This window comes from Lonchura striata, chromosome 7 (assembly GCF_046129695.1).
Source record: "Lonchura striata isolate bLonStr1 chromosome 7, bLonStr1.mat, whole genome shotgun sequence".
Taxonomy (NCBI): domain Eukaryota; kingdom Metazoa; phylum Chordata; class Aves; order Passeriformes; family Estrildidae; genus Lonchura; species Lonchura striata.
This window is the reverse complement of record NC_134609.1, coordinates 32,037,124-32,049,218: the sequence shown is the minus strand read 5'-3', so window position 1 is coordinate 32,049,218 and position 12,095 is coordinate 32,037,124. Positions and strand designations below refer to the sequence as shown.

The 12,095-nt window shown below is 52.3% G+C and overlaps 1 protein-coding gene across 14 annotated transcripts in view; it reads right to left on the bottom strand.

Annotated features, from left to right (window-relative positions):
• JAKMIP3 (Janus kinase and microtubule interacting protein 3) overlaps positions 1-12,095 on the bottom strand; it is a 52,812-nt gene that overhangs the window by 16,806 nt on the left and 23,911 nt on the right. For 8 of the 14 annotated variants that reach the window (XM_077784753.1, XM_077784757.1, XM_077784756.1 and 5 more), the window contains exons 4-9: positions 10,909-11,406; positions 4,829-5,044; positions 3,145-3,264; positions 1,794-1,940; positions 1,251-1,382; positions 744-779 (exon numbers count right to left, since the gene is read on the bottom strand). In XM_077784753.1, the coding sequence (XP_077640879.1) occupies positions 744-779; positions 1,251-1,382; positions 1,794-1,940; positions 3,145-3,264; positions 4,829-5,044; positions 10,909-11,406 (1,149 nt within the window). The remainder of the gene's footprint in view (positions 1-743; positions 780-1,250; positions 1,383-1,793; positions 1,941-3,144; positions 3,265-4,828; positions 5,045-10,908; positions 11,407-12,095) is intronic. The other 6 variants (XM_077784758.1, XM_077784759.1, XM_077784763.1 and 3 more) reach the window with 3 other exon arrangements.

The following is a 12,095-nucleotide window of genomic DNA, read 5'->3' as shown; positions in this document are numbered from 1 at the left end:
CTTGGGCACTGCCAGGGACCCAGGGGTGCCACAGCTGCTCTGGGCACCTTTGCCAGGGCTGCCCACCCTGCCAGGGAAGAATTTCTTCCTTTTTGTGGTATTAGGTTGGTTTTTTACAGCACACAGAGAAAAGTCTCTGTTCTGGACGTGTAAAGCCAGGACTGCAGAGAGGGAAGCTCTGAAGGGAAGCCCTCAGATGTCCCATTTTGCCCTCTGGGTACAAGGATGTGGTGACCTTGGGGACACTGCCAGGGGCTGCTGCTCAGCCTGGTGGCCAGTCCCGGGCCAGCAGCAGGGACAATCGAACTGGCTGCCTGGCATGGGAACAGCACATCCCATCGATACCCATCAGTGGTGGACCCCAAACACCCCTGCCCACCACAGCACAGGCATGGGGCGGGCAAGGGCAGCGCTGAGCACGCCCTGGAGTGGGTCACACAAAGCCAGGGCTGGCCAGAGTGACAAAATGCAGTTCCAAAGGGACAGAGCTGCCCTGGAGATGGGGACACTTGCCCTCAGCCATTGGGGCAGGGCGTGGGATTAAAGCTTTCCTCCCCACCATCACTGTGCTTTTCTCTGGTGAGCAAGTGTTGATAAAAAAATCTCCTCTGAGGAAACCTCTGGGTCAGCTCACTGTTGAACACAGATGGAAGGGAGAATAAATATTATTGTACCCTGCCTGCTTTCCATGAACAGCAATTTAAAGCACCTATAGATGAGGAGGAAGATAATGTCACTCTTACCATGACACTCTTCACATAGCCAGCAGTCTCCAGGGTCTAATGAAAAAGAATAAAATAATGTCAGTAACTGGACAGGCTTAGAAAGAAGGGGAAGAAATAAAAGTTATTTTCTAGAGGAGTATCATGGTTTTGGTGGTTTTTGTTTCCAAGGACAGAGAACATGTAAAAAATGAAGCAGAACCCCAAGCCCAGGACTGCAGACCCCTCCCTGCACACAGGAACCTTCAGCCCCAGTGGTGAGTCCAGCTGAAGGAGCTGAAGTTTCCCTCCCAGCTCTGGCCACCAGCACATGCAAAGACATGGTTCTATCAGGCCAGGCCAATGCAGACTGAAAGGGTTTTCCCAAACACCACACCACAGATATTTTCTATTACTACTAAGCACAGAAATGCCTGCCAGGTTCCCCTGCTGCCCATCAGCTCCCAGAACCTCGAGCACCCCTTCCTTGGGTTTCCTCTGCTCTGCCCTTGGGCGCTCTCAGGTGAGAACAGCAGCCTTCCATCGTACCTTGGAGAGCTCATCAATGATGTTCTGCTGCTCAATAACTTGTAGTCTCAGGAAATCCACTTCCCTTTCTTCCTGGCTGTGGTCAAGGTCATTTAGGGAGCTTGGTCTCCTTATCGCTCCAGTTCTTTGCCTCTAGAATCCAAAAACCACAGGGCAGAGGAGGAAATGATCAGGAGGCTTTGCCAGGGACTTGTCTGGCCCCTCCCTTTCCAGCAAGTAAAACCATCTCTGTAATGGTTTCCTGGCAGCTCTCCTGCTCCCCGTCTGCTGATCCTCACGTCCGGGCTCCAAACGTGCCAGCTGGTCCTGCTCCTCCAGCTGGAAGAAGGGGCAGGGTCCCAGGGGCAGACTTCCCAGGAATTGTGAGGTGATTCTGGCAGGAAAGCTGAAGCTGAGCCATGAATGCCAGATTAGTTTGGGTTGGAAGGGGCCTTGCCAGAATGGAAGAGTTTCCCATGGAACCTGCGGGTGTGGGCCAGTGCCCGACTCCCTGAGCCCCACCAGCTCCACATCCCACCAGCTCCCAGGAGCACAGACACTCACCATGGCAATATTTTCCTGTGTCACAAATTTCAGTTTATTTTCCATTCGACGTAAGGCATGTGACAACTCCTCATTCTTCCTACTGAGGCGTTTGTTTTTGTCCAAAATGGGCTTATACTGACTTTCTGCTTCTCTGAGACGCTTCAACTGAAAGATAAAGAGAAAAATAACACCTCTGGAGTTTTTTCATCAAATATATTAACTGCTTTCTGTAACAATCCCAGTAGAAGTATTTTCTCCTGATGCAAAGCTGAACTGATCAAAACCTCTTGGGATTTCCCACTGGGGAGAGACCATTCCCACAAGAGAAGATATTCTGCCTGCGTAGCAAACATTCAGCGTGGGGAATGTACTTATTTTTAAAAATAAATACATACAATTTGAGTTAATGCCACCTTAGAAATCCATCATTTCCCAAGCCCAGAGGGGAGCGCCGCGGCAAAGCCCGAGCAGAGGAGGAGCAGCCCCTCATTTCCAGGCAGCACGGGAGCAATCCTGGGATGTTCCTAGGACAGGGCAGCACGGGAGCAATCCCGGGATGTTCCCGGGACAGGGCAGCACGGGAGCAATCCTGGGATGTTCCTAGGACAGGGCAGCACGGGAGCAATCCCGGGGTGTTCCTGGGACAGGGCAGCACGGGAGCAATCCCGGGATGTTCCCGGGACAGGGCAGCACGGGAGCAATGCCGGGATGTTCCCGGGACAGGGCAGCACGGGAGCAATGCCGGGATGTTCCCGGGACAGGGCAGCACGGGAGCAATGCCGGGATGTTCCCGGGACAGGGCAGCACGGGAGCAATGCCGGGATGTTCCCGGGACAGGGCAGCACGGGAGCAATGCCGGGATGTTCCCGGGACAGGGCAGCACGGGAGCAATGCCGGGATGTTCCCGGGACAGGGCAGCACGGGAGCAATGCCGGGATGTTCCCGGGACAGGGCAGCACGGGAGCAATGCCGGGATGTTCCTGGGACAGGGCAGCACGGGAGCAATGCCGGGATGTTCCCGGGACAGGGCAGCACGGGAGCAATGCCGGGATGTTCCTGGGACAGGGCAGCACGGGAGCAATCCTGGGATGTTCCTGGGACAGGGCAGCACGGGAGCAATCCCGGGATGTTCCCGGGACAGGGCAGCACGGGAGCAATGCCGGGATGTTCCCGGGACAGGGCAGCACGGGAGCAATCCCGGGGTGTTCCTAGGACAGGGCAGCACGGGAGCAATCCCGGGATGTTCCTGGGACAGGGCAGCACGGGAGCAATCCTGGGATGTTCCCGGGACAGGGCAGTACGGGAGCAATCCCGGGATGTTCCCGGGACAGGGCAGCACGTCCCCAGGCCCTGGCACTGCCGCGCTCACCAGCTCGTTCCTCTCCTCCGACAGCAGCGCGTTCCTGTCCTCCAGCTTGCGGATGATCCCGCTCAGCTCCGCGATTTTCAGCTGGAAGCGCCGGGCGTCCTTTTCATCCAACTGCTGTTCCTAAAACAAAGATCAACTGCAAATAACTGCTCATAAGTGTGCACGCAAGAGCACGTTGGCAAAGCTCAAACTTCTTCTTTACCCACATCCAAACATTTTAAAACGTTTTTGTGTACAGTGTAACCCATGGAACCCAACTGACCACGGAAAGCTGCGGGGCGAGACCAATGGAAAGTCAGGAGTGGAAATGTAACAAAGAATGCAAATGCAGAGGTATGTATATGCATATGTATATGCATATGCAAATACAACGTCACAAATGTGACAATACAAATGTGCAACCACAAAGTTTACAAATGGTAAACTTGGAAACAACAGAAAATATCAAAACTGAAGGCCGTGTTCCAATGATGCCACTGTTGAACTGAGAGCTTCAGACAGATCGCCCACTCTGAGGACTCGGTCATAAGAAACCGGTATTAAAATTACTGAATTACTGAATGGGGAAAATCCATGCAATTGTGCATTGAATAAGCTCTTCTTCCAGAAAGCTGTGGCCCTTATGGGGTCCTAAAGGGTCACTCATAAGGCCACAGGGGTGGCACTTTATCTGAGTGAAAATGCTTCAGTCAAATTAGAAATGAATAGAGATATAGGTAGATGTGTTCTCATTCAGAATCAGAGAGGAGTTACAGCTCCTGACAAACGTGACAGACTTTTCCCCTTCTCTATGTCTTGTTCTGGTCTTTGGCAGGAGTTGAGTACAACTAGAGAGAGGCAAATTAGCACCCACAGTGCTGGTGGCACTTTTGGGAGGTCTAGGGTTCCTCATTCAACAGGTGCAGGAGAGGCTTGGGCCAAAGAATAAAATAGATAGGTTTGCTCAGGTATAAGTTTTACACTTGTACTGAGACAGTCAAGGCTGTTGCAAAAGAAATCTTGATGAGGATCAGCAATGAGGACAGGCTGCACACGTCAGAGGCACGAGGGCAGTTACCCAAGGGCTTTTCTGGGCAAAGGGGGCCCCAGCAGGGAGGGGCCAGAGTTACAGTGCAAAAGCCACTGTGGAAGGGTGGCTCCAATCGAATGTCCTGGCTCATGCAGGGAACAAACAGCAGGAAATAGGTTAGGAGGTCTTTGGCTCACTTTGTGTGCTGCTGACAGCGAGCAGCAGGAAAGGGGTGCCCGGGGGGCTGCAGGGGCCCTGCTGCCCTGCGCTGCCGTCCCCCTCCCTCGGGAACTGGCCTCGTACGTCTGCTCCCCGAGCCCCAGCTCGCGCCCCCGAGAGCTTGCACACAGACAGCGCTTGGTGAGAAATGCATTTGCATCGTTTGTTGGCAGAATCGTGTCAAACTGTCAAACTGAGGCGGGTGGCTGAGCATGGTGCGGTGAGGAAAAGGAGAGAGAGAACAGAGGAATTTCACCCTGCTGACAAAACCAAACCAAACCGACCGGGAAACAAAACGACAGAAAGCAAAAGCTCTCCCATGGTGAGTTGGACTGGAAATCTCAGGGGTTTGGCACGACAAAAGCCCGAGCACGGCGCGGGTGCCCCGCACAGCCATGGGGTGCACTCATCAAGATTTGGTCGCCCGCTCAGGTGAAACCACGTGGAAGTGCTTACGGGGCTTCCCGAATGATCTGAAGCGTCTCCTGCACCACTTGCATAAGGAAGTTCCCGCTTGGGGCTGCTCAGATGCCGGTCAGACTCTTTGAGCTGGGACAGTTGTTCATCTAAAGCCTCCTTTTGGAGCTGCAGTCTCTGAGCATGCCCGGCTCGCACCCCTAACTCTCTCTCCAGCACGAAGACTGCTCTGTCCTTAAACTTAATCTCCTCCATCTACAAGGAGAACAGAACACAGTCACACAGGGCTGCAGCACCCGGAGCACCCCACGGTGGCACAGCCCCGCTGCCCTGCCAGCCCGCAGCACGGTGACAGCGACGGCGAGCCAGCTCTGCCCTTCTCCAGGGCCACGCAGCAGGAAATGAATCTCTCCTGCAGCAGGCAGCTTGCACTGAAACCCTGGGACAGGGCCTGAAATCCTAGCACCACTGCAGAATGTCTTTAAAAAAATGAAAGCTTGACATTCACACCACACTTTGATTGCTTCACTCAAACACTTTAACAATTCTGCAGCAGTTTGCTTGGATGTCACCTCTAGAAAACGTGGATTAACAATTTTTAAAGAAAAATATTGAAAATTCAGTATGCTTTAAATTTTCAAAATTCCTAGAAGAAATATTAATTTTTTAAAAATTCTTTTGTCCCAGAAGTCTCCCTTGTGAGCAATTCCTTTTCATGAGAGGTTTTACTTACACATAATAAACATTATGCAAAATCATGAAGTGCTTAAATGACAAATACCCAGTGACTTCTAATGCTCTCCTTCCCTGTTCGCCTGTGCCAAGGGCTTGTGCTCATCCCATGGGATCAGCCAGGATGTGACCCCTGGGGTCTGGCTGGAGTTCACGAGGGTGGCTGGGTCCTGCCTGTGAAGGAATCCCTGATCCCAGTCCAGCTGATCCCAGCCCAGCAGAGGAAATCCCTGATCCCAGCCCAGCTGATCCCAGCCCAGCTGATCCCAGCCTAGTGAAATCCCTGATCCCAGCCTAGTGAAGGAATCCCTGACCCCAGCCCAGCTGATCCCAGCCCAGTGAAATCGCTGATGCCAGCCCAGTGAAAGAATCCCTGATCCCAGCCCAGTGAAGGAATCTGTGATTCCAGCCCAATGAAAGAATCCCTGAGCCCATCCCAGCTGATCCCAGCCCAGTGAAATCCCTGACCCCAGGACAGTGAGATCCCTGATCCCAGCCCAGTGAGATCCCTGAGCCCAGCCCAGTGAAATCCCTGATCCCAGCCCAGTGAGATCCCTGATCCCAGCCCAGTGAGATCCCTGATCCCAGCCCAGTGAAATCCCTGATCCCAGCCCAGTGAGATCCCTGATCCCAGCCCAGTGAAAGAATCCCTGATGCCAGCCCAGTGAAGGAATCTGTGATTCCAGCCCAATGAAAGAATCCCTGAGCCCATCCCAGCTGATCCCAGCCCAGTGAAATCCCTGACCCCAGCCCAGTGAGATCCCTGATCCCAGCCCAGTGAGATCCCTGATCCCAGCCCAGTGAGATCCCTGATCCCAGCCCAGCTGATCCCAGCCCAGTGAGATCCCTGATGCCAGCCCGGCTGGGCCGGGGTGCTGCCCACGGTGCTGCCCACGGTGCTGCCCACGGTGCTGCCCACGCTGCACCCACACACGTCAGCCAGGGCTGCAGAGGCGCTCACAGCACGAGTGGCAGGGGCTGCAAGGGAGGCAGAAATCACTCCCAGCCCTCAGGCTCTGCCAGCTGCTCCAGACTCCAGAGACACAGGGCTTTTGCCATCGGATTTTGGGACTTCAGACATTTAAGTTCAAAGGTCAGTTTTTAAACCTGGCCTGCTTCAATAAGAACATTTTGCCTTGTAAGAGCTGTGCTAATGCTTTTATCTCTGCTTTGTCTCTAAACCTGGAAAAAGATGACACAGGGAGTCAGCAGTCACTCCAAGGAGTTTGTTTGCAGTAAATGCCAGCCTGGCCCGCCCAGGGCAGGTGCTGGCAGGTCACACAGGTATCAGGACAGTAAAATGCAGCAAATGAAAGGGATTTTGGGTGCCATTGACTAACCATCCTTTCAACAATGTCTGTGAAGGCAGCGCCTGCTGACTTTGAATGAAACAAAGACAAAGCTCTGGAGCACCTGAGCTCTTTCTGCTAAATGTCTAATGAGGAGAAATCCAAATGGATGCACAGGTGAAAAGATAACACGGCATTAAATGATTATTTGTTTAAAATAAGCAGAATATTGGGTAGTTGATTCTTATTTATATGGAAACAAAGACATATTACAACAAAGGCAACGCATGAAATTGGGAGGAACAAAGAGATGAGAAAACACAAAACATTTCACATCATTTCACTAATGGTTTGTTTTCCAGAAAAAAAAAAAATCCCTAAACATAACCTTCATAAACCACAAGCAAACATCAGCATCGACATCTTCCTTCACCTGAGTAAATTCCCACACATGACACAGGCACAAGTTTGGTGCCTGCAGCCCCCAGACAGGGATCCTCAGAGAAAAATGTTAACAACAGGCCTGCGAGACACGAAAGGAATCCCTCAGAATGAGGAGCTTTCCTGACCCTCGTAAATGTAGGAGTGAGGTTGTCTGGCTTTTATATACAACAAAATCCTTCAGCCCAGCTTTAGTTGGAAAAAAATGTGGTAAATGAGGGTCAAGCCAAAAATGACTAAAAAATCTACAGTTGGAAGAAGGAACAATTAACTTGAACATATGTCTACCTTCAGGTGCCGTGCCACTTTTATAATCCCAGATATGGGGGTTTCTGAGCACACGGGGGAGTCAAAAGCAGAGGGTAAAGACTAAACCAATCACCAATAAAGCCAATATTTAAAAAGTCAGCTTCCCAGCCTTTCATCTGATCCCACCCTTTCCATCAGACGTGGTCACTAAGTGACACTGGCAAAGCTTGGGTCTCTGGGGCACAGAGGTCAGGGGGGTGCTCAGCACCTCGAGCCCCTCTCTGGCAGTGGGGTGGCATTGCCGTGAGGGTCTCCATGCCCACTGGTCTCACAGGGGATTGGCACAGGCTGCTACTCATAACTGACTAAAATTTATCTAGACTGAAAATAACCCCTCCCCAGGACCTAGCAAATCCCATTTCCTCAGTTTTTCTCATTTCCCTGGTAAAGGAGATGGGCGTGAGGAGGCTGCAGTGCCCGTGGCTGTGCAGAACTTCTCCTTCCTGACCGACCTAGAGTTAATTCAAGTTTAAGTGCTCTTTTCCACGCTGCATTTTGGCTCCCACTCAGCAAGCGTCGAGGCCAGTTAAGCTCGGGGAACACTCCAGGCTGAAAGCTGCTTCCCCTGGCTGTGCACACACCCAGCAGGGCGTGCTCCTGCCCGTACAAATGGCATTGAATGCACCGGGCAGCGTTTTCAGGCGGTTTAAAACGCACAAAGTGACATTTAAGGACGGCTGGCTAAAATTAGCCATCCTCTCCGAAGGAGGCTGTAGCCACACGTACTCTCACCATCTGCAAGGGGGTTTCACCCTCTGCAGTGCCCGCCCTGGGGCTGTGTGCCAGCTGAAGGGGCTGAGCTGAGCCAGCCTGGCAGGCACAGGCAGCACAGCCCCTGTGCCAGCACAGCCCCCAGCTCAGAGCAGCCCGAGCACACCCCAAAAACACCCAGTGCCCCCAGTGCCTCCCCTGTGCTGCCTGCAGCGCGGGGAGCTGCCAGCCCTGCCCCCGGGAACGGGCTGGAGCCCTTGGCATCCTCTCCCCAGGGATAACTGCACTGGAGAGCACCCAGAGCACAGAGCCTGCAGTGCCAGTGTGCCCATCCCCGCCCTGTCCCCAGCCCTGAGTGCCACCTCCAGGTGCCACCTGCAGCGATGGATCCAGCCCTCCCTGGGCAGTGCCAATCCCTGAGCCCCTTTCCATGGGGAAATTCCTGCTGTGCCCACCCTGAGCTGCCCTGCCCAGCTGGGGCTGTCCCTCTGCTCCTGTCACAGACTGCCAGCCAGCGCAAGCACAGAAAATGCCCGAAGCTTGCCAGAGAGCCCCTGAGTCTCTGTTACCAGGGCACTGCCCAGCCCCTCACCCTGGACGTCAGGGCCCTCCCCACAAGGTGCCAGGAGCCAGCAGCTCCCACCAGGATAACTGAGGGGGTCCATGAGCTGAGAGCACCTGACCCCACCCAGGAGGCACTGGGGGCTTGCTGAAATCATAGCATCAGGTAATTTCATTGGTGCAGGAAGCCAAGCTGATTCTTTCAAGCAGGAACTGTAAAAAAGTTTGATTTCCAAAGGCAGTTTAGATAACATCCCCTTGAACCACTCTGCTCCCTGTAAGTAAGACCATATTTATTTTACAGTTTCTGCAATAAAGGCCATTAGCAGGGCCCTTCCATGTGATGCAGCAAGTTTATTTAGGATGTCCATTAGCCCCCCATTCACTGTGCTGTATGAAATCAATGCACCAGTGATGTATGGTTAGAGAAGAATATACTTACACTGCAGGTTATTTGAACAGCATCAATAAAGCAGTTGGTTATAAATGATTTCTAATATCCTCTTCATAAAAACAAACTAATCTATGAAAAACCCTTAACAGCTAAAGTCTGAGAGAAGAGGAGGCTAAATGAAGGAAGGGGACACTCCACTGCTGGTGTCAGTCCCTGCCAGGCCCTCTGGGCTCAGGTGATGCTGTAGCAGCATCCTCCAGGGTAGGAGGTGCTGCAGGGGGTCTCTGCAGCGTGGGCACACTGCCAGCCTTTGGTCTGGGGCCAGGCTGAAAGCTCCTTGGGCATTTTAAATTTATTTGGAGGTTGGATAATGTCACCCTGTTCTTTTAAAAGTTTCAAAGTTCTTCTGAAAGTTTTCTATGCCTTCTGATATTTACATGTTTCTACTGGAGCTCTCATGCACTGTTCATGTAAATAATGATTGTTTTGCATTCTTCTTTGTGGGAGGAGAGAATTAATGGGCTGTTGGTTTGACCAGTGTGGTTGGAGAGGTGGTAATTCCATCCTCCAATTCACTGCCACTTTTAAAATTCTATATATTGCAGAGTAAAAAATAAAGCTCTCTCTTGTTGCTCTTCTTCTTCCCTCTCTTGCATCTAACGTGTGTGTGAGTTATTTCCTGTCCTGGTAGGACAGGATAACAGCTAAGGGCTAATGACTTAGGAGGGACCTGATGGGTGTGTACCAGGACCCTGAGTGCTGAAAAGCAGCATGGCAAACACAAAACGATGGTGACACCACGGAGATAACGAGACAAGACCCAAAACACACACCAGGAGGGCATGGGTGTGTCCCCAGCCCCTGGGCAGGGCAGCAGCAGTGACCCCCTGAGCCCCACCAGGTGCTGGTGGCCTGCCAGGCTCTGCTGCAAGGGCTTCCCTGAGAGGGAGCTCCCTCCCACAGGGAATTCTCCTTTCCCAGCACCACCAACCTCCCCACCAGGTGCCACACACATGCCAGAGGAAATCCCCAGAGCCCAAGGCGTGAGGCTCTTGCCTTCGAGAGCGCCGCTGCTGCAGCTGAGGATCAGGTGCTGGGCTGGGTGAGGGCAGGCTGAGGGTCCCTGAGCGCCAGGTGAGCAGGGCCAGGTGAGATCCCAGCCCCTGCCCAGGTGGGAGCCACGCAGGGCAGAACCAGCCCGTCCTGGGGAACCCCCACGCTGGGCATGGAGAGGGGCTCGCCCTGAACGCCCTGCTGCGTGGGTGGCACTCAGGGGTGCAGGAAAAGAGCACTTGGGATTGTGTAAGCCTCACATGGGATGTTCGTGGGAACCAGCAAAGGCAGGCAAAGGGGGGCACCAAGGTGGATCAGGAAGGGTCTATTTCCTTGGTGAGGAACTAGAGGCATAACCCAAGACACATAACTGCAGTACCCTTCCCCTGACCAGCCAGGAACCTGAGGGCTCTTCGTGCTACCTTTGATGTGAACACCATCCAGAAGCTCTCACATGGATAAAGAATTTTCTCACAAAACATCCTAATGCTTTTCAAAACCAGCTTGCCCTTTCTGCTGGTAATGCAAACAGAGCTGGACCAGCCCCAGGGTTCCACACCCGCCCGGCGAGCCCAGCACTGACATTTCCTGCCCAGAGCAGCGGTGCAGGAGCAGAGGGCCACACGTACCAGCCTGCGGATTTCCCTCTCGCACTCCCTCTTGATGCGGGTGATCTCCTCCTGGTGCAGGTGATACACACTCCTGATCTCGGCTGCTTTCATCTTGTCAGCCTGGATCACCATCGTCAGAGCCTCCTCCACCTGCTTCTTGGCCCCCTTCAGCTCGGAAATCTCTTGCTGCATTTTGATTTTCTCCACCTCGAAGCCCTTCTTGGCCTCCTCCTTGGCCTCGGTGAGCAGCACCGTTTTCACCTTGTCCGGGCCCCCCTCACGCACGGCGTTGAGCAGGGTCTGTAGCCTCTGGATTTCATTGTCTTTAATTTTTATTACTCTGAGCAGCTCGGCTTCGTGCTGTCTCAGGAGAGTTTCTCGAACAGCTTGGAGCTCCTTCATTTTGTCTTCGTGAAGTTTGACTTTGAGCTCTGTGACCACCACTGTACTTTTATGCTGTTCGTGCTCCTTGATCTGCTTCACTTCCTGATTCTTCTCCCTTTCCAACTTGCTGACCTATAAGGAAAACCAAAAAAGTATATTATTTTCAACCAACAAAACAATGAATACATATAATGATATTGTTTAAAAATGGCACAGATGACTTTACACTATTACACCTCAATGCTGGTATGTCTGTGTCTACAAACTGGTGGTAGCAAAGACCTTTCTTTCACTGCAGGCTCATGTTTAATGCACATTCAGGACTCAGTCAGTACCTTCTGAGTAAGTCAGAGTCCTTACTTTATTCTGCAGAAGCTCTCACAGCAGATTACCCCCAAAATAAGGGAAAAATCAGGTGCCAAGGCCAGCACTCTGGCCCGCTCAGGCATGCAGGCCAAACCTGCACGTGCACAGGCAGGGCACGAACAGCTCTGAGCAAACTCCTGGGAAGCCCCAAACAGCTGCATTCTACCAGAAGCTCCTGAAGCAATGAATTATTCAGCAGAAATAACTGACTGTACCTGATCACACAAGGCTCAAGTGATGTTTCAATTTAAAACCGTGCCATAAACTCTAGAGAAGCCATGGGCAGAAGTGGCTGTGAAGGACAGGGAGAAGGAAAACAAAGTCCTCAGCCCTAAAGCTGCAAATGCTGTGCAGCAAAAAGATTAACAAATGTTCTATTTACTTACACCTGTGTGTCAGATTCATGGTCTAAAATGCCTAATAGTGATGCGAATTCATGGAAAAATGCAAACTAT